The sequence below is a fragment of the Ruditapes philippinarum genome, unplaced genomic scaffold (assembly GCF_026571515.1).
Source record: "Ruditapes philippinarum isolate M1 unplaced genomic scaffold, ASM2657151v2 ctg3796_1_1_1_1, whole genome shotgun sequence".
Lineage (NCBI taxonomy): Eukaryota > Metazoa > Mollusca > Bivalvia > Venerida > Veneridae > Ruditapes > Ruditapes philippinarum.
Genome location: NW_026864978.1, coordinates 80,005 through 105,481, shown reverse-complemented (window position 1 = coordinate 105,481; position 25,477 = coordinate 80,005). Strand labels below are relative to the sequence as shown.

General features: G+C 32.9%; 1 protein-coding gene across 1 annotated transcript; it reads right to left on the bottom strand.

The window, feature by feature from the left end:
- Positions 1-16,207: 16,207 nt before the first annotated feature.
- LOC132727475 (protein FAM184A-like) lies at positions 16,208-25,143 on the bottom strand (the record flags this gene model as incomplete). The annotated part of the gene is made up of 7 exons (XM_060713002.1): positions 25,084-25,143; positions 20,192-20,353; positions 19,207-19,328; positions 18,180-18,330; positions 17,488-17,700; positions 17,015-17,168; positions 16,208-16,335 (listed from the first exon to the last, which is right to left on the bottom strand). Coding segments are annotated over exons 1-7 (990 nt in total), but the record flags the coding sequence as incomplete, so codon positions are not given.
- Positions 25,144-25,477: the final 334 nt, after the last annotated feature.

Genomic DNA, 25,477 nt, shown 5'->3' with positions numbered 1-25,477 from the left:
TATCATGTGATAACAGTTATGTTGCTCTTACCTTTTTGTCATATTTTTTGCTGATCGACAGCTTGCATATTCGATCTTGTTTATTTCTTTGATTTTACGGCGAACTAACACAGTACATGCCATATTGCGCCGCAACAGGAAAGATAATTTTGGCTAACCTCGGGTGTTGCAACCGTCAAATCCACACCAGGGGTCAAAACCATCTCACCTAAGATCGCTCTGTTATCGTGATTCTCTTCGTTTGTCTACACACAAGACATGTCAAGTGTAATATGTGATGATAATAGAAAGGGAATGATATACCATCCCGGTCTTATTTAACGTTTGGTAAGAACTATTGTTGTGTCAAAAACAATAAAATAGAGAAAAAGAGAATCCCTAAAGAAAGCCCAACACGGCAAAATTGAAAATGTTGCAGGCTCGGTTTGATTGAGCCTGTTCATGGAATCGATGAATTGTCCATCTTTTTGAAATATTCTATGATGACATCTGTTTCTGTCTACTATGAATAATATTATAAACTAGAGAAAAACAGAACCCCCAAAGGAGGCCCAACACGGCAAAATGAAAATGATGTTCAAATGTTGTTTTTTATATGCCCGAAAGGGCATATTATGTTATATCCCCTGGCGTCCGTCTGTCTGTCTGTCTGTCTGTCCGTACGTCAGTCCGTCCGTTAGCAATTTGGTTTCCGGAGCATAACTTAAGTTCCATTTGGCCCACAATGTTCAAACTTCATAGGATGATTGTCCATATTGGGTAGAAAACCCCTATTGATTTTGGGGTCAAAAGGTCAAAGGTCAAGGTCACTATTACCTTAAAACTGAAAACAGTTTCCGGAGCATAACTTAAGTTCCATTTGACCCACAATGTTCAAACTTCATAGAATGAGTGTCCATATTGGGTAGAAGACCCCTATTGATTTTGGGGTCAAAAGCTCAAAGGTCAAGGTCACTATTACCTTAAAATCGAAAACAGTTTCCGGAGCATAACTTAAGTTCCATTCTACCCACAATCTTCAAACTTCATAGGATGATTGTCCATATTGGGTAGATGACCCCTTTTGATTTTGGGGTCACAAGGTCAAAGGTCAAGGTCACTTTAACCTTGATACTGAAAACAGTTTCAGGAGCATAATGTAAGTTCCAATTGGCCCACAATGTTCAAACTTCATAGGATGATTGTCAATTTTTGGTAGAAGACCCAAATTGATTTTGGGGTCAAAAGGTCAAAGGTCAGGGTCACTATTACCTTTAAATTGAAAACAGTTTCCGGAGCATAACTTAAGTTCCATTCCACCCACAATGTTCAAACTTCATAGGATGATTGTCCATATTGGGTAGAAGACCCCTATTGATTTTGGGGTCACAAGGTCAAAGGACATGGTCAATATATCCTTCAAACTGAAAACAGTTTCCGGAGCATAACTAAAGTTCCATGTGGCCCACAATATTCAAACTTCATAGGATGATTATCCATATTGGGCAAAAGACCCCTATTGATTTTGGGGTCACTAGGTGAAAGGTCAAGGTCACAATTACCGTAAAACCAAAAACAGTTTCCGGAGCATAACGTAAGTTCCATTTGGCCCACTATATTCAAACTTCATAGGATGATTGTCCATATTGGGTAGAAGACCCCTAATGATTTTTGGGGTCACAAGGTTAAAGGTCAAAGTCACTTTTACCTTTATACTGAAAACAGTTTCTAGAGCATAATTAAAGTTCCAATTGGCCCACAATATTCAAACTTCTTAGGATGATTGTCCATATAAGGTAGAAGACCCCTATTAATTTTGGGGTCACAAGGTCAAAGGTTAAGGTCATTATTAATAACTTAAGTATTAAACAACCTACAGCTGTAAAATTTTATAGGATGAACAGCTAATTCCCATGTCTTACAAATGCTTCATCCTTACTATAAAAAAACACTTTCGGGCATATAATGCTCCGCCTAGCGGTGCTCTTGTTCTATTTGTAGTTTGAGTGTTCCCTAAAAGAGGCTAATCAAATTAATATGAGCAAACTTGATAAAAGACTACCCAAGAATGCTACAGAAAAAGTTTGGTGATCATCCATGTGTAAGTTCTGTAGCAGCAAACGTTTAAAGGTATTTCTATATTTAGCTTTAGCGGGCCCTTAAAGATGCCAATCAAATTAATATGAGCAAAGTTGATAAAAGACTGCCAAAGAATGCTACAGACAAAGTTTGGTGATCAATAAGTTCTATAGAAGATTCTAAAGGTTTTTCTATTTTTAGCTCAAGAGACCTCTTCTAGAGGCCAATCACATTAATATGAGCAAACTTGATGAAAAACTACCTAAGAATGTTACATACAAAGTTTGGTGATCATCCATCAATTTGTTCTGTAGAAATAGACGTTTAAAGGTATTTCTAATTTTAGCTTTAAAAGGCGGCCCATAAAAGAGGCTAATCAAATTAATATGAGCAAAATTAATAAAAGACTACTCAAGAATGCTACAGACAAACTTTGGTGATCATCATTCCATTAGTTCTGTAGAAGAAGATGTTTAAAGGTTTTTTATATTTTCAGCCCTAGATACCCCTTAAAGGGACCAATCAAAATAATATGAGCAAACGTGATAAAAGACTACCAAAGAATGCTACAGACAAAGTCTGGTGATCATTCATTAATTAGTTCTGTAGTAAAAGATGTTTAAAGGTTTTTCTATTTTAGCTCGGTTGACCCCTAAAACGGGGCCAATTGAAATGACATGAGCAAATTTAAGTGTGACTGTCACAATAATGCTACACAACAATTTTAAATCTGCCCAACAGTTTCAGAGAAGAAGACGATTGTTGACGCATGACGAAGGACGCCGGAGCATCCCTTTTTGATACTAATAGCTCACCCTGAACCTTCGGTTCTGGTGAGCTAAAAATGTACACAATAACACAATAATGATGAATATATCATTTATTAAAAATAAAAGATATTACATAATTTTACATCATAACAGTTATGTATCCAGAGTAGCAATAAATAATCTACAATGAAGAAATTAGTCATTATATTTATAGGATATCACATGAGTGTATACTATAGGAGTTCATTGAATCAGTTGAAGAAATTGATCGAATTCAATATTTTTTATAAACAAAAATAAGCTGTGACAATAAATGGGAACAAGAGCTCTCATAGTAAACAACCACGCTCGACTAATCAGATACATGACGCATTAAGGGAAGACAAAACTATAAAAGTTATGATATAAATATATTTTTGTATCTGTATCAAGAAAACCCACAAATGTCCAATATTTTTGCACCACATAATATGCATGAAACCAAATCAATAACAGCTAAACAGACATTAGAAGCAATGAAGAAGTAACAGAATAAAAAGAAGAAAAATAATTCGGAACATAAAGAAGCTAGAGTTGTGAACCTTGTTATATTATTATCATATGGGAGTTGACGCCGACGCCGAGGTGAGTAGGACAGCTCTCCATATACTTCGTATAGTCGAGCTGAAAACAATATAAATATTTGTTTGGTATTTGCATTATATCATCTTTATGGTGTTAATAATGTACTTGGATTATCTTTTATTCTTATAAACGAAGAAAATCACTCCTACAGAGCAGAGCGATCTAAATACATTCCATTCCTTTTATCATGTGACTAAACGATTGACATTTATTTTTATTTTTATCTGTAACTATTTATTTTTTGGTTTTATATCATAAAAATGATGCTAAAATGAAGATTTATAAATTGTAAGTTCCACAAATCATTATTGTTATTTGTGAAGATATTACCGAATTTACATTTCATGTAAATAAAAGGAGGTAATTAGAACTATACTTTCTTAAGTTTTAAGCATATATGTAAATGACTTTTATAATGCGAGTTAACATTTGCAGTACATATTTAACATACGTATTTTTGGACGATTGTAAATTGTTTAGAAGAATAATCATATACATATATAAAATTTAACTTAAGTGTTGTTGCATCCTAAATTACAACATAAACGACCTTTAAATGTATCAGCAAACTTTACGTCATTGCGATGTTATTAAAGCATGTTCTTTAATGCCACTTATTCTTTTATACACAGTTCCACTTAAATAAGTATACTGAAACCTGCAAATGATATATATTGAACATGAACAGGCTCAATCAAACAGGTTAGAAAAACCTTTGAACATCATTTCCTACTGAAATAATTGATAGATGATCACCAAACTTTGTCTGTAGCATTCTTGGGTAGTCTTATATCAAGTTTACTCATATTAATTGGATTGCTAAAAAAAGAAATACGTTTAAACGTCTCCTACGGAACTAGTAGATGGATGATCACCAAATTCTGTTTGTAGCATTCTTAGGCAGTCTTTAATCAAGTTTGCTCATTGGCCTAATTCTGGGGCCGCTTAAGCTAAAAATTAAAAAACCTTAAAACATCATCTTCTCCTGAAATAATTGATGGATGATCACCAAACTATGTCTGTAGCATTCTAAGGTAGTCTTTTATAACGTTTGCTCATATTAATTTGATTTGCCCCGTTTAAGCTAAAGCTTAAATGCCCCCGGCCGGCCATGGCATTTCTTCAAATAATTGTTTAAAGATATTCTATGCTCAAATCTAATATTAGAAGATATTGACAATTTCTAACACTGAAAGGAAGTTGTTTCTGGTGAGCGACTGAGACTCAGGGCCATCGTGTACTTGTTTATTTATAATTATTTACAAAAGAAATGAATACAACCAAGTGAATTGGATGAAAACAACTTACTTTTTTAAATGCTGTATTTAGTGTGCGTACAAGGATAAAAAGTACATGAAATTACTGATTAATATTTGACTGAATTTTGCCGAAGCCACATCACATTTATTGATTGATACATAAATAATAAATAATAACATACTATGAAAATAATAGTAGATCCATGCAATGTATATCTTGATAAATGTCACTCATTTATGTCTTTTATTTGTTATTTGACTTATTTTTATTTTGTTCCTTTTCAGCAGTTCAAATAAGCCAAAAATAATGAAAATGACGCATTCTCATCAAGATGTCTAAGCACAGAATTTCCTTCTCTTTATTCTTTTCCTTGTAGAAATTAACCTTAAAATTATAAAATTAACCATTTACCTTTGAAATTTTGTTTTAAATATGAAAGAAGTCACATGTTTGCGTTCAGGAAAGTATCTGACAACGTATTACCAAGGACTTTCAGTACCTACAAATTTCGTTTTTTTCTAGTTTACCTGTATTGTAATTTATAATTCCATATTCCAAAAAGCTCTGAACATAATTCTCAACTTAATTGTACGTATAATGTCCAGCGTTGTTGCTATCACTTTTTATTATTTCTGTCAGTGCGTGTTGATGAAATACAAGAAACACTTTCCTTTGGAATCTCAGTTACCTTAACTGACATAGTGTCCACCTTTTGAGAAAGTTCTTTAAAGGCTGTGCTCAATTTCGTTAATTACAATGACTGTTTCTCTACACATTGAACAGATTTCCTATATTCATTGATTAACTGGGAATTTGATTAACGAGAACATTCACAGAAGATAAGCTGCTGAAGTCTTCCGAGGGATCCTTTTGTTTCCAGATTAGTTTTTTTTAAAACGCGTGACGTCAACAAGGAAGTAGGCTCCGTTTCGGATGGAAACAAAACGAGCGTGGTGGTTGTATGAATATATTCAGGCTCTCGAATTGGAGATACTATGATGTTCTCTTTGGGTGACGGCACTCTTGGAAGACTGTCAGAATCGACATTTGACGACAGATCGTCATTTGACGGAGAACACAGTCGAAGGGGTCTACATATCCCTCTGTGGCCTGTGATCGTATATACTTTTAATATACAGTTTATGCATAATGTTGTTTTTTTCTCATTTCTTAAAGGAAATACATTTCAGCTTATATCCGTTCCGCCTCTAGCGTAACATTGTCAAAAAATTACTTTTTCGGCTTCTATTTTGGTGTGCCATAAAACCAAACAAACAAATCTAAAGATCTTTATCTGGCATTTTTTTTCGAATTTACCAATACAAAATTGAAAGAAATAAATGTAAGAACTTTATATAGAAACATGTAAGGGTCAAACGCATGCCTTTTCCAAACAGACGAGGGGCAAAAAAGTTGGAAAATGTTTGAGGGGCAAATATTCATTTTCTACACACTTTCCTTTTTCTGTTTTTCATCCCCTTCAAGCGTTGTTTCTCTCGCAACATTGTATTCGTTGCTGGCCAGCACTCACAACTTCTGATGTGCCTGCATTCTTGTTTGACATTCCTTTTTGGACAATATACGTTTTTCTTACCTGTTCTTACATGATCTAGGGCGGTATATCATAAGAAAAATTGTTCGAGGACACCTTACACCGCTCGCTGACATCATCCTGTCTGCCGTTGTAACACAACGGTAATGCTGTCTTTTTTCAGCAGGATAATGCACGTTGTCATACTGCTCTTAACAAAAGTAACGTTCTGGCGGCAAACAACATTAACATGCTCAAATGTCCTTCCAGATCTGTCACCAATAGAGCACATGTGGAACCACCTTGGCCGTGGATTGCGTGAGGAGTGATGTCGACAAAGTTTATGACTTCGAGCGCGCTTTGCACAAGGACTTGGCTGCACACACCCTTACGCGTCATCAGACGACTCATAAACAGTATGAAGCGACGTTGTTTCGCTGTTATTCAGGCAAGATACCAACGTGAAATATTGACAGAATATCATTGTAAATGTTAGTTGTTTTTGTTGAAATTGTTAATATGTCTTGGATATTAAATGTATTTTATCGTGAGTAACTGCTTTTTTGCAATTTACAAAACAAATGTGATTAAAAAACCCAAAATTTTGCGTACTGACTAAACAATAGCATCTGAGTATAGTAATGGTAAATTGCTTGACATCTTGTCTAGGAACGATGCGATGCGGTGGCTGATCTGTGTTTACTGCCAAACTACCAACTACACCAACTCAACTATCAAAACCATTTGATTTTGAGTTTCTGTAAGTCAAGTAAAAATAATTATTACTATGGAGAAAAGATTAACGCAAGAAATAAAATAGAGATAGTACGGCGTTACAACAATGGTTAAAAGAGACGGTTCTGAATTTTCGTTATCTACCTTAAAGTAAGTTATAACACGATGCTGATTTGACAGTGATGTCTAAACCAAAACCTGTACATCCTTAAAAAACTTGTTTGGGCGGGGATATTAGATCATTTAGAAAATGTTATTCCCTTTCAGAAGCACCTGACCTAAATCTGATTGAAATGGTTTTGAACCAAATGAAACTATCCATCGCCCAAAAATGAGGAACTAATGAACACCATACAAAATTTCTGGCGGAAAAATACGATTGTGTCACAATGCAATCGTTACTTAACCTATACAAGGGGCAGGACGTGAAGTGGTTGCACACTTGGTTCAAGCGAGCGAATTGGTTGCAAACTTGACAAAATGGCAAACACGGCGTGATTGTTTGAAACGGCTGAACGAATTTATGCCAGGCAAGTAGGTTTCTTTGTTATTTTGAAGTTCATTAGTATGTCTATTCCATAATGCAATATATATGCCACACTCGGTTAAAGGTTTCAGCATCCTAGATTCTGTTTTGACGAAGTTATTGAAGATATAAACTGATCATGTAGATATTTTGAAATTTGACATGTGACTGTTCTGGTCGGTTTTTGTCCTTATTTATTCGAATTTGTAAGTTTTAAACTGCATTTAACCATTACAAAATATGTTTCTGTCAATGCTGTACAAATGGTTTAGTTCGCAAGTCCGAAGATAACATTCAATACACAAAAATATATTGTTCAAGCAAATTTTGGTTGCAGACTTATACTTCAAGCATTTTTGGTTGCAAACTTTTGTGTCTATAATGTGGCATGCATATTTTTAAATAATTAGCAATATTAAGGCAATTATACCCGTTCATCTAATAAGAAATATATACACAAATTGTGCATGCGTGCAGATATATCCTAACACAGGGTCTTTCAAATAGATATAAAACACAAAATGCTAAATTGAAGTTCAGTTGTGTTTATCTTCATCATTTTTCTCCTCGATATACTTCTTTTCTTTTTACAAAGTCTTAGGACTTTTTTTATATCTTGGCATGACTAACTATAAAGGAAAAGAAGAGAAAAATAGCAACAAACAGCTTTCATTATTGTTCTTTTTTGAGATTTGAAATAAATTTGATTGTATAGTAGATACAAACTATATTAACATTGACACAAGGGCATTATTCACATGTTTCTTTAAATTGTTCCTTATTATTGACCAATCGAAACATCTTCCAAATTCCCTAACTCGAACAATGACTTTAAGTAGTTTTGTCACATATCAGTCAATGTAAATTACCAATCGTATATCAGTTATATTATGATCTAATAGTCAAAATAATTTTTAGAATACCAATTGACATATAATTATGATATGTACATCAAATCCGAAATATTGTAAACAAGCATGTCATTTTAACTTTTGGTTTATAAGTACATTTACATACTTTATGTCTAAAGCAACTGCTGATCTTTACATACGAAACAAACAAAATAACATTTATTGTGGTTTTGATAAACTTTGGAAATTTTGCCGAGTAACATCGTATGTGTGCACATGTCCTTATGTTTATAATGAAAATAATTCACTTACATACAACAGTACTCTCACATACGTTTTCTTTTGTATGTAGTTTTCATTTGCATTTTACATATGATGACATATTTTAGAAATGAAGAATCAATAAATATTTTTCTTCTATGTGCTATTATTTTGTTTGCAGGCTTTTACTGATGATTATAGTACATTTGTATTGAACTGAGAACCATGTAATTTGAAACATAAAGTGCATACTTGTTGTAAAAGAAGAAAGTATAAATAACATTTATAACAAAAACAAGTAAAAGAACATAAATGTCAATTACTGCCATTGAAAATAGGTTAATAAATATAAACTACTACAATCCTTTTGCGAAGTTTTACTATGGATTTCAATAGAATAAGAATAAGTTTGCAACCAAAAATGCTTGAAGTATAAGTCTGCAACCAAAATGTGCTTGAACAAGATATTTTTGTGTATTGAACGTTATCTTCGGTCTTGCGAACTAAACCATTTGTACTGCATTGACAGAAACATATTTTGTTATTGTTAAATGCAGTTCAAAACTTACAAATTCGAATAAATTAGGAGAAAAACCGACCAGAACAGTCACATGTCAAATTTCAAAATATTTACATGATCAGTTTATATCTTCAATAACTTCGTCAAAACAGAATCTAGGATGCTGAAACCTTAAACCGAGTGTGGTATATATATTGCATTATGGAATAGACATACTAATGAACTTCAAAATAACAAAGAAACCCACTTGCCTGGCCAAAATTCGTTCAGCCGTTTCAAAAAATCACACCGTGTTTGCCATTTTGTCAAGTTTGCAACCAATTCGCTCGCTTGAACCAAGTGTGCAACCACTTCACGTCCTGCCCCTTGCTATAGCTCTTTAGCGCTTCTTATGTAAAATTCTTCCAAGTATAATTTCCAATAACCGTAAATTATACCATACCCAGACTAGGTTATAATTTTCAGTTTTTCTGGGCGGAACAATAGGTTGAAACAGTAGCGTCATGTTATTTTGATTGACAGCAAATTTTACCACCGTGGGTAAGCAACTTTGGTCATGTGACCACAAAGGTCAACGTACACGGCCAAAATAGCTCGGCTGAGGTAAGTTTTTTTAGTGATTATTTTTCTGTCCAGCCGATTAAAATTATGCTACATAGCCTACCGACCGCGGCAGTTCCGATGCTTTTTAAAAATGTATTAAGCTTTGTCTAACGTATTGTATTTTACGAGAACATTCAAACAATATTTGCAAATTGTCTATGACAACGTACACACTGTCGTGTAAAAGTGTTGATAAAAACTTAATAAACGATACGCATGTCAGTTCTAAGTAACATTTCAGGTCTTAAAATATATAAGAGACTGTTTTAATGAAGAAAGAACTGGTTTCCTGCTGTCATTGTTTGTATTTATTTAAAGATTGACCAACTTACAGAAATGTCAACGTACACATACTGTCTAGAAAGTGTCAACGTACACACTCCCAATTTAGTTTGATAGTGGTCTGAACATGAGGCTGCAACTTCGAAATAGGTGGCTTTTTGTTTTTCAAAAAAAGTTGGCATTCAATTAGAATTGCCCTCTTAATCTGTATATAATTACTATTTTTTACAAAGGAAATAGTTTAGAATGCATTCATTTCGTCGCAAATAAGCTTAAAAAAACCTTTAACTTTTTTATGTTATTTATTTGTACTTTTGTATTTAGGAGACAAATTTCCAGTTAGTCAAACTGCTTAATGATTAGCTGAAACAGCCGTTTTTATGTTTTATACTGTATTTATATAGATCGTATTACAATATAGATCGTAATTACAGTCATTTTAATAACGTAGACTGCCAGAATAATGGTCTCTTCCTCAGCCAACAAGTGCCTTCCGTAGCAGCAAAAGGGTCCAAGGTTGATGATGACACAAAAGTTACAATTTTATATTACCGGTTTTTCAGCAGTTTCGTCACTTAATTGATCCCTATGATTACATCACTAATGTTCTATTAACATTATATTTTCAAGAATATATCTACTTGCACTTGTTGTGTAAAAAAATGTCTTATAAACAATTCACCATTTAATAGGTTGGTTAAGGCAACCAAATACCCTTTGTTAAATGGTTAGTTACTAGTACCAAGTTTCTAGTAAAATGCTCTCACAGCTCAAGAAACAAGTAACCGGAAAATGGTTTCTAGTAATAAATTTACGTATCTTATTTTGTGCGCAATGTATGAGCTATAGATATGAATCAATGACATTGTTTAAACATTTAAAAAGTTATATCAAGTACCACAGTCATATGACCCACTAGTAATCATAGAAATGCCACAATATATATTGAAATGATTGTTACAATGCAGAAATTTTATCGACATTTTGCTCAAATAAAATGGTTTGCTTGAATTTAAAATTTTGATTGCAATGCAAATTATTAAAATGTATGGCACTTGAGCATTTTTGTTGAATACATATCATAGACTTGTAAATTAGCAGACATGGTTGGCAAAATTTGCAGTGAAACAACAAGGGCAAAGAAAACTGTGAATGCAAAAATACATATCACGTCTATTAAGCTAGCCCATGTATTAAATAACAATGTCTATAACATGTGGCAATTACATAACTAGTGCAAGGAGATATGTTATTGAAAATATAATGTTAATAGAACGTTCGTGATGTAATCATGGGGTTTAAGTGACATAACTGCTGAAATACCGGTTATACCTATAAAAGAGTCACCTGCCGTCATTGTCAACCATTGGCAACTTTTGTTGCTACAGAAGGCACTAGGTTGGTTGAGCAAGAGACGCTTATCCTGACTGTTAACGTTATTAAATGACTGTTATATGATCTAAATTAAGACAGTATACAATTGCTGTTTCATGAAATCATTAAGCAGTCTGAGTAACTGGATTTGTTTCTTCTAAAAGAAAATCACAAAAGAACAAATAAATAACATTATAAACAAGAGGGCCATGATGGCCCTGAGTCGCTCACCAGAAACAACTGCTTTTCAGTGTTGGAATGTCAATATATTCTTATATTAAATTGAGCATAAAATCTGTTTAAACAATAATTTGAAGAAATGCCATGACCTGGGGGGTATTTAAGCTTTAGCTAAACATGGCTAATCAAAATAATATGAGCAAACTTAATAAAAGACTACCTAAGAATGCTACAAAATAACAAGAATAAAAATCAACAAGGCAAAGGCAACGTTCACAGGACGCCGCCCACAAAGTTTGGTGATCATCTTTCAATTATTTCAGTAGGAAATGAAGTTCGAAGGTTTTTTCGATTTTTAGCTTCAGTTGCCCCGTCAAAGGGTCTAATCAAATAAATATAAGCAAACTTGATGAAAGAGAACCCAAGAAATGCTACAGACAAAGTTTGGTGATCATCCATCAATTGGTTCTCAAGTAGAAAATGTTTAAAGGTTTTTTCTATTTTTAGCTCTAGAGACCCCTTAAAGGGGCCAATCAAAATAAAATGAGCAAACTTAATAAAAGACTACCCAAGAATGCTACAGACAAAATTTTGTGATCATCCATCAATTAGTTCTGTAGAAATAGAAATTTAACAATATTTCTTTTTTTAGCTTAAGCGGCCCCCTTTAAGGGGCCAATCAAATTAATATGAGCAAAATTGATAAAAGATTACCCAAGAATGCTTCAGACAAAGTTTGGTGATCTTCCATCAATTAGTTCTTTAGAAATTAACATTTAAAGGTATTTCTATTTTTAGCTTTTGCCTAAAAGGGGCCAATCAAAAATAATGTGAGCAAACTTGATAAAACACTACCCGAGCATAGTACCGACTAAGTTTTTTTCTATTTTTAGCCCTAGAAACCCCTAAAAGGGGCCAAACAAAATAATATGAGCAAACTTAATAAAAGACTACCCAAGAATGCTACAGACAAAATTTGGTGATCATCAATCCATTAGTTCTGTAGAAGAAGATGTTTAAAGGTATTTCTATTTTTAGCTTTTGGGGCCCCTTGAAGGGGCCAATCAAATTAATATGAGCAAACTTGATAAAACACTACCCAAGAATGCTACAGACAAAGTTTGGTGATCATCCATCCAATAGTTCTGTAGAAGAAGATGTTTAAAGGTTTTTCTATTTTTAGCCATAAATACCCCTAAAAGGGGCCAATCAAAATAATATTAGCAAACTTGATTGAAGACTTCCCAAGAATGCTACAGACAAAGTTTGGCGATCATCCATCCATTAGTTCTGTAGAAGGAGATTTTTTAAGGTTTTTCTATTTTTAGCTCTGCTGACCCATAAAAGGGGCCAATTGAAATGACATCAGCAAATTCAAGTGTGACTGTCACAAGAATGCTACAGACCAAATTTGAAGTAAATCTGCCCAGTAGTTTCAGAGAAGAAGACGATTGTTGACGCATGACAACGGATGACGGACGCCGGAGCATCCACCTTTGATACTAATAGCTCACCCTGAGCCTTCGGCTCTAGTGAGCTAAAAAAGCAAATCAGAGTTATGGGACTTGTGCCAATCATCTAGATAATCACAGACAACGAGAGTGTGAAGTTTCAATCCATTCCCTTAGTAGTTATGGAGATACCAGCTTACACGCAAAAACTTAACCAAGAATATCTAAGTTGAAAAAGTGGTATAATTAAGTAAACAAGCAAATCAGAGTTATGGGACTTGTGCCAATCATCTTAGATAATCACAGAAAACATGTGTGTGAAGTTTCAATCCATTCCCTTCAGTAGTTATGGAGATACCATCATACACGCAAAAACTTAACCAAGAATTTCTAAGTCGAAAAAGGGGCATAATTATGTTAACAAGAGGGCCATGATGGCCCTGAGTCGCTCACCAGAAACAACTGTTTTTCAGAGATTTTTCAAAAAGTCCAGGTCAACTTCAACTTGCTTTCTAGTTGTAAGGTTTCCCGACACTGATTGTTTGTTTTTTTGTGTTTTTTTTTTTCATAGTAAAAATGATAGGAACCAAGTTTGGGTCAATATTTATTTAAGATAACATAGGTATACTAGTCAACTCAACCAGAAAGTTAACATTTCAGGTTAATTATCTTACTCTCTAATAGAAATGGATAAATTGTAACTTTAACTACATAGAGGAAAAAGGCAAAAGGTTGTTTTGATGAAATGTATTCAGTCATGAAAACAACTTTACACACATTGTATGAAACAGTGCAAAATTACTTTCAACAAGTGATAACCAAGTTTGCAAAATGTGATTCTGAATAGAAATAATTGAAACTGATATTAAAATAGCACAAAAAATAAACTATGACAAATTACATAAAGACAAGCAAGAAATACTTCTAAAGTTGCCATGAGTTCACTTAAACTTTAGTTTTGTTCCTTAATGTAAAATGCAAGTTGCAAAATAGTATAAGTTAAATCAGATGAAAAATAATTTAAGCCATATCTACATTTATGAATAAATTCAAATTTATTAACATTTAACTTTTTAGTTTGAGGGTTTTTCTATTGAAAAATTATTTGAATATTACCTTATTAAAAAAAAGAAGAATCAGGGAAAGTGGTTATGCAGCTGGAGAAGACCAGTTCAGGCTAATATCTATTGATCAGGCTATTCTATACATTATTATTATATTCTCATATAATACAACAGATACTGTAAATGAGTCTCAGTGAAAAACTTACATTATTATTATATTCAATTTCTCATATAATACAACAGATACTGAAAAATGAGTCTCAGTGAAAAACAATCACCTATCTGTTACACAGTGACAATATCCCATGCACATGAAACATCAGGTTCAACAGTGTGTCAAAATATTTATTGAAATGTGCTTTCGCCAAGTTAGTAAGGTACCAGAATGAAATGTACAAATGAACATTCTCTAGAGAGACCTACAAATGAACCTGCAATGATGCAATGCCCACAAACAGAAAGATACAAAGCAGGTGAATAACCTCAAGATCTCTGAAAAGCAAACAGGTCATGACATTAAGACATTCAATCTTTTTTTATGCATAACATGTACATACATGTCAATTCAAGAGGGAGAATTTACTTCAAAAAGAGGGAGATTTTTTAACTGACAATAGACATAGTAGGAAATTTTGAAATGAAAAAGAGGGAGATTTCTTTATTTTTTTAAAACACCCCTTATTCTAAAAAAAAATAGTTAAAAATTTGACAGGAGAAAGAGATTGTCCCCCGCTCAAATTGGGAGAGTTCACATGTATGCATGTACACATATATAGAAACATTCCAACATGAGTTATTTTCCTTTCATTATCAAACTATAATTTGAAGAAATGCCAATTAGATCTATAGCAATAGACGTTTAAACGTTTATCTATTTTTAATTTTAGCGGCCCCTGAAAGGGGCCAATCAAAATAATATGAGCAAACTTGATGAAAGACTACCCAACAATGCTACAGACAAAGTTTGGTGGTCATCCATCCATTAGTTCTGTGGAAATAGACATTAAAAGGTATTTCTATTTTTTAGCTTAAGGGGCCCCTAAAAGGGGCCAACATATTCATATGAGCAAACTTGATGAAAGACTACCCAAGAATGCTACAGACAAAGTTTGGTGATCATCCATCAATTAGTTCTGTAAAAGAAGATATTTAAAGGTTTTTCTTTGTTTAAGTACAGAAACCCCTAAAGGGGGCTAATCAAATTAATATGAGCAAACATGATAAAAGACTACCCAAGAATGCTACAGACAAAGTTTGGTGATCATCCATCACGGCCCCTAAAAGGGGCCAATCAAATTAATATGAGCAAACTTGATTAAACTCTACCCAAGAATGCTACAGACAAACATATGAAATATTGTTCTAATTTATGTTTATTATTAGCTGCAACACAAAGAATATAGACTAGACAGGCTGCCTACCCCATAGACGTCACATTATGATTTTAACCTGTTATAAACAAAATGTTGTACTTTGTTCTTATAATAGTGTATAATTTAGAAATAATTTAATGGAAGATCAAACACAATACTGCCAATACAACAAAGACAAAACACTCACTATTATTATCTTTAGAATGTGGAATAGATATGAAGTTACACCTTTAAATAGAAGTAAAATGTTTTGCATGCTTCATTTTGCATTGTCTCAGTGTCAGGGTAGGATACTAAATAGACTCACAAATAATGTGGAAAAGGTCTGTCAGGATCTCTTTTACTACTTGAACTTCCACCAGCTACATGAAAAGTTAAATCACATCATTTAAGATCCGTAACAGGAATTAAAACCATAAAAGAGTGTTACAAGAGGTGAGCTCTCTTTAAACAACTGAATCATGTTTAACCTCCTATACAGATAAACAAGGAAATAACAGATTCATCTTAGCTATTTGAATCCAAGTTAACATGTTTGTTATAAATTTGCATTTACCACCAGTTATGCACCATGTACACCAAATAGAACATTAGGGTTCTTTGATTCTGTATCAATACTACCATTTTTATGTAGTAAGAAAAGGAAACCAGTCAAAGTAATCAATTAATAACAATAACCTAAAATTTTCTTCGATTTTCTTATGAAAAAATTTCAGTATATAAAATGAGTTTATAAAATTTTACCTTCTGTTTAGAGATTTCAACTGCCCTTTCAAGTTTTATCCTTGCTGCCTGCATGTGTGCCTCATGCTCTTTGGATTTTCTCTCCAGTTCCTGCATATGACGTTGATACATATCATCACGTAGACTGTCTGTAATATAAATATGATATAGCTGTAGGTATATTTATAAACCCTTTAATGTTTATGTCATGTTATGTATGAGCAAGTGTGTTTCTTAATAAATTGTTATATTATAATAGTTCTCGTAAATGCACTGAAATAGTCAAAATAATGACAGCCTGCATGAGAAAAAAAACCTTAATGCCATTTTTTTGACATACTGAATTCTTTAAGAAATTCAATTTTATAACTCTTGAAATAATAAAAGACACATTTAGACATTTGCTAACTGTTACCTACCAGTATTCATATAATTATTTATCTTTAACATATCAATGAAAATTCACTATTTTTTTAGGTCATTGACAATGTTAACATCTTTGGACATCATAGGTAAAGTAAAATGATGATAAGGGTCGTGATCTAATGCTGGTGTTTATTTTATAATAGCATCAAATGTTATATTCAAAAAAACAGTGTTATATATAACATAATTATGCTGTTCATCATTGAATACAAAAATATGAAGTGAAAAAAATCATCTATTATTTTCTTCTGAAAATATCTAATGTCACAGTGAAAATTCTTTAATATTTCAAGCACTACCCTGGAAAATTTTTCAGTTTTCAGAAATATACCTCTAGACTTTCTTCTCTTAAAGCATAGAAACATAAACCTTATAATTTATATTTATAAATTTCTTGCAAACCTTTTTCTTTCTCCAATTTAGCCCTGAGAGCATCAAGTTTTGCCTGTCTCTCGCGGTCAGCTTGATCTTTGAGGCTGTCTTTAGTTATTTTATGTGCAGACATTTGTGCTTGCATGTCTTCTATATGTTTCTCTGATAAATGTCTCTTTAATTCCTGTATTAATTGGAAAAATGTTATATCATTCTGACTAAAAAGCTAAATTTCACTGTAAATTTCAAGTACTTTAAAGAAATGGATAAAAAATGCGCAAAATGCATTTCTAAATAAACAAGGTAAAAAACAACAACAGAAGCTATTTACCATATCATCTGGCCTTTCTTTAACTCTTAAAAAATAAGTGAATAAATAAAGCTTTCTTCTAGTTAAAACTATTTCTTGTAGAGAAAACATAAAAGTTTCCATAAAATTTTAAACAAAACTTAATATCCTCAAATTAATAAATCTATTTTATGTAAGAAGAAAAGACACACACCTCTAGGTCTTTTTGGTTTTCTTCCTTTAATTTACTGATGTTTTCTTCATGTATAGCTTCTAGAGCCTGTATCTTGACCATGTACTCATCAGTAGCCTTCAGCAGATCCTGTTCCAGGCGCCGCCGCTCTTCCTCAGCTTCTAACCTCATCTTCTCCTGCTCTTCTAACAACTTGGAGTTGTTTGTGGCCATACTTTCTTTCAAAGATGCAATCTACAGACAAAGAAGGATCTCTTATGAGGGTTCAAGTTAAACCACCTAGACAATATATTGAAGTTGAACCAATTATGCCAACATTTAGCTATGAAGGAAGAGGCAAGTCCCAAACATCTCTCTGAACAAAGTATCTAACACAAAGAAGTATTTGGACAGAACCACCACCCTTTTGTAAGCAAGCTGGTCACAAATTCCAAAAGGAATTCAATATTACAAGTTGGATTTTCCCCAGATATAAAACACATCAATGTGAGGTTGATGTTCACCACAGACATAAAGCACGCAGAAATTTAAGACCCACATAATTACCGTTATAATAATAATTTCTTAACATATGGTGTTTCCAGCACAAAAAAAGCATCTGATTTGATCCACCAACTTCATGTTAAAATCCTTTCTTCGAAGGATTATTCAATACTGACATAGCTGTCACAATAAACATGGTAAGATATTAACAATAAAATAATCATTATTACCTGCTTGGTAAGATCAGCAACTTTATTTTCCCAGCCTGATCGAGTGACCATTATTTCTTCATCTTTCATCTTTGATAACTGTTCTAAAGCTGCTCTCATGTCGCTGTCTTTTTGTTCTGTAATCTCTTCACGTAGTTTACCGCATTCTCGTCTGTAGAATATAGAGGATATTTGTTTGATCAAAATATATTACACTGAGTGGACACCAGATGCAATATTTTTACGAGTGGCATAGCAAAATTTACATACGACGGAACTTATTTCTGTTGATAATTCCATTTAGTTATGAAATATTATTTTCATCCGCATTCAAATCTAGCCTGGCTGCAGTGAAGATTATCAAATATAATTTCACTATGAAAATAACAAAATTTAACTTCGCTTTCCAATGCAAAGCATATACATTTAACAATCAATTTTAACCTCAAATTTTGTGGTGGTAGGAGGATTATATCTTATTAACATGGATAAGGGCAAGTAACAACTCCCATATTTATTGATCGGGGAAGCTCCTCCATTTATTATTATTACACACCACTTGGCACCTGAGTAAAAATACTGATATTAAGGTAACTAACTGGCTAGCTTCCTAACACGATAAAGGCTATGTTTCTGGCAAAATTTAGAGGTCATTTAGGGGTCAGAAACAAGTGACTGACTGGAAGCCTCTCATCATAACCACAGAGATGTCTACATGTTACGTTAAAACCATTTTCTATTCAAGAGACATACATGTAGAGAAATGTTCATTGTTTTTTTTTTGTTTTTTTCCAGGTTAAGCGCCCCCTTTCAGGATTTGTTTGATCTAATTCTGCTGTTTTTCATGATTCTGTTTGTGTCAGCAATGCTTTTGATGTATTTAGGCATCACGACATTACAAAAATGGTTACGATTAAAACTAAATTATATATCTTGAAATATCACTTAATAAATTAAGTGAAAGAAACATATTCATCTTAAAAATGTGTGCAAAAAGTTGTTATCATCCACTATAAAACCTAGGTTGTGAAATGTTATGATAAAATACCTGAGATAGTCCTGCCATTTAATGTCAAGTTCAGATTTTGTCTGCTCTATTTTCTCCTGGAATTCTACCTTGGCTTTCTTCATGTCAGCTCCATACTGTAGTCTCAACTTGTCAAGCTCAGTCTGAATTAAATAACATTTATTTCATGCTTATAAAATACAACATATCATCACTTTAGTGCAATAAATGATTAATTTCTATTAAATTTAGAAGGACTTAACCTGTTATTGCACTAAGGTGATGATATAATCAATGAGATATAAGCTTTATCATTCACTGTATATCATTTATTTTCATTTCTCCTCATATAAATGTATTCTCATACTCATAAATAAAGAATAGAAAACTGGTAAGTTTTGAGTGAAGGCAAATTTATCTAAAAATAACGTGAATATAAACTGCAATGATCGTACGGTAACTTGAATCAGTGCTCACTTTTGTCATGACATAAATTATATATTCACTCAAAACGATGAGATATCCTCAAATAATCACTACATTTAATAATAAATTTAACATTAAAAGGTCACAGTTATGGTTCTAGGGAAGAAAAAATAATGCTCATCAAATAAAATGTCTACAAAATGTGAACTGTTACACAAAGTTTTGTATATTCACAAAAAATTGGCACTGGATTTTACTTCTCCTTAGAGTATTTTATACAGTATACCTATTTAAGTAATGTATACCTATAACATACAACTGCTTCCTGAAATAAAATTTGAGAAATGGTTTCTAAAATACCACACAGCAAAGGTCAGCATTTAAGATTTCCAATATTTTCTATAACGATATAGCTATGTACAAAATTAAAATGATAATTAAACTGTGTTATGCACAATGACATATTTGGACCAACCCAGCAGAAAAACTATATTTGACTCACCTACGCGCCCCTTCAAAATGGATTCCCTAGCAGAGTATGTTTTCAGCACCATACAGAACATTGATATACATGTATAGACATATATTATACGACAATTACCTGTAGTGCAGATGCTCTATTTTTCTCAGCTTTATGTTCCAGTCTAGATTTCTCTAGTTGTTGTTGTAGTTGAGTGTTTGCATCACGTAAACTGTTTATCATACCAGTGGCTGATCCTAGACCCTGCTCTTTATTTTGTAATAGCCCATTCACCCTTGCAACCTAAAAGTAACCACTTTTCTTTCAGCAATTTAAACTTTAACATTTTGTTGTTTGTTTTTTTTTCAAGCAAATACTACACGAACAATTCAAAATTTATCAAATAGCCTCACAAACTGAAAATGACCACTATATTTTAAGCAATTTGGAAATCCTAACATGTATAAATCTTTATTTACGTTGAATATTTTTCAAAATGTATCAAAAATAATCTAAGCTATTTGATTTTAGATAAGTAAAACTTGTCAACAGTCATATAGATATACAGACGTAGTAACATATTGAAAACAAGAGGGCCATGATGGCCCTAGATCGCTCACCTGACTTATCAAACTCTTATCCAAACAATTACCTAGACAAGCATTCTGACCAAGTCTCATGACAGGTGAGTCAAAAATGTGACCACTACAGTGTTAACAAGGATTATCCATATTTGAGCAGTGTGACCTAGTTTTTACCCAGGTGACCCATATTCAAACTTGACCTTGAAATCATCAAAACAAACTTTCAGACCAATTTCCAGGATACTTGGATCAAAACAGTAGCAACCAGGGTGTTAACAAGATTTTTCTATTTTTAGCTCCGGTGACCTAGTTTCACATGCGATTTCAAACTTATCCGAGCAATTACCTAGACAAGCATCCTGACCAAGTTTGATGATAATTGAGTCGAAAATGTGACCACTAGAATGTTAACAAGGTTTTTCAATATTTGGGCGGTGTGACCTAGTTTTTCATCCAAGATGACCCATGTTCGAACTTGACTTAGAAATCATCAAAACAAACTTTCAGACTTCGTCTCGTGAGGTCAAGGCATAAGAAAGGTCACGTGATTATGGTATAATTTACGCAAACCCAGAAATCGTCAACGCAGCAATGGTATATCTATTACATAGACACATGTATAAAGTAGCTCCAACTGTTGTGGTAATGCGAGGGAAGGCCACAGGTTATATTAATATGAAAAAAAAAACACTATTTCCTGAGGCTTTCGAAGGAAAGTCATTGATTTATTAAAATCCATTCCCGTTCAGGAAAATATTCGACAACTCTGCGTGGCGTTTAACCGTGTAAAGAAATGTCCATAGTGCCAATATGTGGATAGGCATCATTGGCCACTATATCTATCTCGATGAGATCATCCACTGTCTTTGAACTTAAACAATTAGATTAAATAAATATTAAAATTTACTTTCATTTAAACAAATCTGGAACAATACCTTTTTTTTTAGGTAAAAATGTCAAGCTAAAAACGATAATTTATCAATTTTAATTTACCTTATATCATCAATATATCATGATAATTTACTGCTGAGTGCGCACAAAAAAAATATTATAAATCTTCAATAAAATTTAAGATTTAATTTAAATTTCAGTTCACACTGACCCTGATTTACCAAAAAATTTACCCTCAAAGTCCTATCTCACTAGATAAGAATACATCTACATATAGAAGTCAAAACTGGATCATCATCTAGCTGACTATTTTTATTCATTACTGAGGTATATTTTGCCTTCAATATCAGTAAATTTAAACTTAAACAAGATTGCATTTGAGAAAAATGCTATGCCACCGCATGGTTCAAATTTCATAGCTGTACATCAAAGGACACGAAAGTAGGTCACATCATCAAAATCTAGGTCAAAGTTCAATTTTACAACTAAAACTGTGCACATGGTCAAAATGTCGTTGCTGTACATCAAAGGACAAGAATGTAGGTCACTGTCCCCTTGGGCAAGGCATATTTTGACCCAAGGGTTTAATAACAATCTGTTGAAAAGACTGCAAATTGATGCAGAATCACAAAAAGAAGGCATTACTCTCCCGAAAAATTTGATTTGTTTTTATTTTCAAACTAAAACAGTGGGGTTAAAGTAAACTATTTTTTCACATCTATTAGTTATTTCCAAATGTAACTAAAGAGGGTAAGACAAATCAACATCAAGTAAACTATTTTTTCACATCTATTAAAGTTATTTCCAAATGTAACTAAAGAGGGTGAGACAAATCCACATCATTCTAAAAGTAAACTATTTTTTCACATCTATTAAAGATATTTCCAAATGTAACTAATCATTCTAAAAGTAAACTATTTTGTTCACATCTATTTAAGATATTTCAAAATGTAACTAAAGAGTGTAAGATTAATCCACACAATTCTAAAACATTTATAAAGGAATAAAGATCAATATACAGTTTTTTTCAAATTTCTCAGGCTCATTTGGTGATTTTGTACTGCAAAACAAACAAGAAAGCAGTATAATTTGCAAATATTTCGACAACTGGTAACAATCCAATCAACAAAGAAGCTCATTTCTTTAACGATCATACATGGAAATTAAAAATAAGTGGCAAAATAAATCATCTTGTAGGATGTTAATGTTAATGTATTAAATAAATTTGATTTCAACACATTGTTTTTTTTTAAATTGTAAGAATATTAAGAATATGTGCTGGTATAACAGTGACAAAAGCAGTAATAACTAATAAAACTGAAAAAAACGGAATGAAGATGGTTGGATGGGGAAGATCGTCATAGATGAATTGTCTATTCAGTCGGACCTATATATTGCAAGAAATGATGATGCAATAGACTTGTACGGTGTGGATTTACTGATGTTTGTTAAGAAAGCAAGGACTGAACATACCATTTTGGTGGCGTCCGTGGCCGACAGGATCAAGTTGACTTCAAACCACTTGCCTCTCATCGCTGTGGGTTCAAATCCCTGCAGGGACTTTGGATATTTTCATGTGATGAAGCTATCCAGCTGGCTAACGAAACGTTGGTGGTTCTACTCAGGTACACGTTCGTGCCTGAAAAAAGCATTAATGCACGGAAAGGCACCTGAAGTCTTCCTCCACCAGTGCAGCTGGAACTTCGCCATATGACCTATAGTGTGTCCGTGTGACGTAAAACCTAAACAAACTGTACCATTTTAAGAACAAGAAAAAGTGAAAAATCTTTAGAAACATATGCTTCTCTATTCATAGTTTTAGAATTGACATGTTTCAAATTCCCTTTTGCACATTTTATATTACTAGAGTGGTACAAAGAACTGAATTATATTCATTGTTTTGGCTGCCGTAGATGGACTTTGGATGTTTGGATTTCAAACACATTGTCAGTCTTGATGGGACACTAAGCTATCAAAATAATAGAACTATAACCTTTATAGCGATAATAAAATGTCTTTTAAAACAGAAAATCCATATGCCTTTGGTGAAATAGCATTTATTATGAATGCATTGCATGTAATTTATAATATTAGAAATAACATTTTAAGTAGTGGGGAAGCAAAACTTCTTACTTTACCACGAAGTGAAAGGATTCAGTGGCATATGTTTTGCGATTGCATTAAATGGGAAAAGAGAAACATATTCCATTGCATCAATTGCAAGTTAACTGACAAACAAGTGAACCTTACGAACCGTTTAAAAATGAGAAATCATTTAGCTGAGGAAGTTCAAAACTCTTGGTTCAAAAGGAGACTTGCAGTATTGACCTACTGCAGAAAAAAACAAAACTTTATGACATTTTCAGACATGAGACCAATAATGCATGTTGATGATAAGAGCTTATTTTAGTTTAGGGACATTAATTCATGGTTTGATTAATTGACAAACAACAGCAACAACAAACAAAAGCTTGTATGTTTTATCAGTTCTATAAGGACATTCAGTCATGCATATTGAGATTTATAGAATTTTGGCAGATGGTACTAAGTAGGAGCAAGCACGTTTTTGTTACACCTGAAATAGTGAATTCTTCTGTCGTTGAAACTTTCTTCAACCAGCAATGATCCGCATACCATGCCATGGTGCTATTTCAAATCCAAGTGCCCTACATTATCAACAGGCACTGAACAGCATTATTGGTCCACCAAAGCTAATGCAGAATGTTACGAGCTAAACAGAGAAGATAACGCAGCAACAAATTTTACAATTTTTAATTAAAGAAAAACAATAATTTACAATAAAACAAAAACTATGAAAGTAAAGTTTAACTCACCATTACCCACAATACAAATTTAACAAATGTCCTCAAGTTTAACTCACAGTTCGAAATTCATTTGTCCACAACATGTCCAATGTCCACAGCAGAATAAATACAGTATGTCCAAAATGTCAATATGTCCCACACAGAATTACAGAATCCAAACTTATATATTTCTATGTTAGCAGTACAATAGCACACAATCAGTATAACAATATCTCACAATATCACAAATTAGCACACACCCTGAAGTACAAACATTTATAATAGTATATATACTATCAAAGAACAATATAGAATACTAAACTACTAAGAGAAAGAATATTCCAGAAGGAGCATGTACAGAACTTTCTTGAAAGAAGATGAATGAACATGGACAATTATGTAAACATCAAATAAATAAAATTATTAAAAATGATAGGGCATGAGTAGGTATCGAACCTACGACATCGCGATTATCAGCCCTGCGCTCTACCTACTGAGCCATTCAGGAAACAGATACTTAACACATTTAGAATAAAGCCTATACACATAACAAGAAAAAGTTAGGGATGCCCTTTTACTTAAAAAATATCCAACCAAACTACAGAAGCTTTCAGGTGATCCCTTATTATTTTCATTATCATGTTAACTATTATTTTCCAACCTTTCATACAATGTTATAATGTGAAATATATAACAGTACATTCTAATTTAACATGATGGTTTCAAATGTGTACTTTATTTATTACACAATTACCTTTTTAAGCCAACACAACATAATCTGTCTTTTCTGTAGACATGTTGTCACATTCTTCATTAAATCTCATAATTTTATCTGGCTGTTTTCTACAGGTTCTCTCTGTGAAGTTGACCACTCTTAAACAAGCAGATGAGCGAATCCTCCCGATTGCATCACCAAGTTGTCCTGGTTTGAAAATGTGTCTACGGTCGACTTCATTCTGTTATTATACAAAATCAGGCAAACTTGATAACAATTCATCAACGTGGCACTTTATAAAATAAAACATGCCTAAACAAGAGACTGTTTCTACAGAGATTATGTTAGCTGTATATATGACACAAATTATATATTGCTATCTTTTATGTTTCTGTTAAATCATTGATTGGTTATTTCACAAATTTCCTCGTTT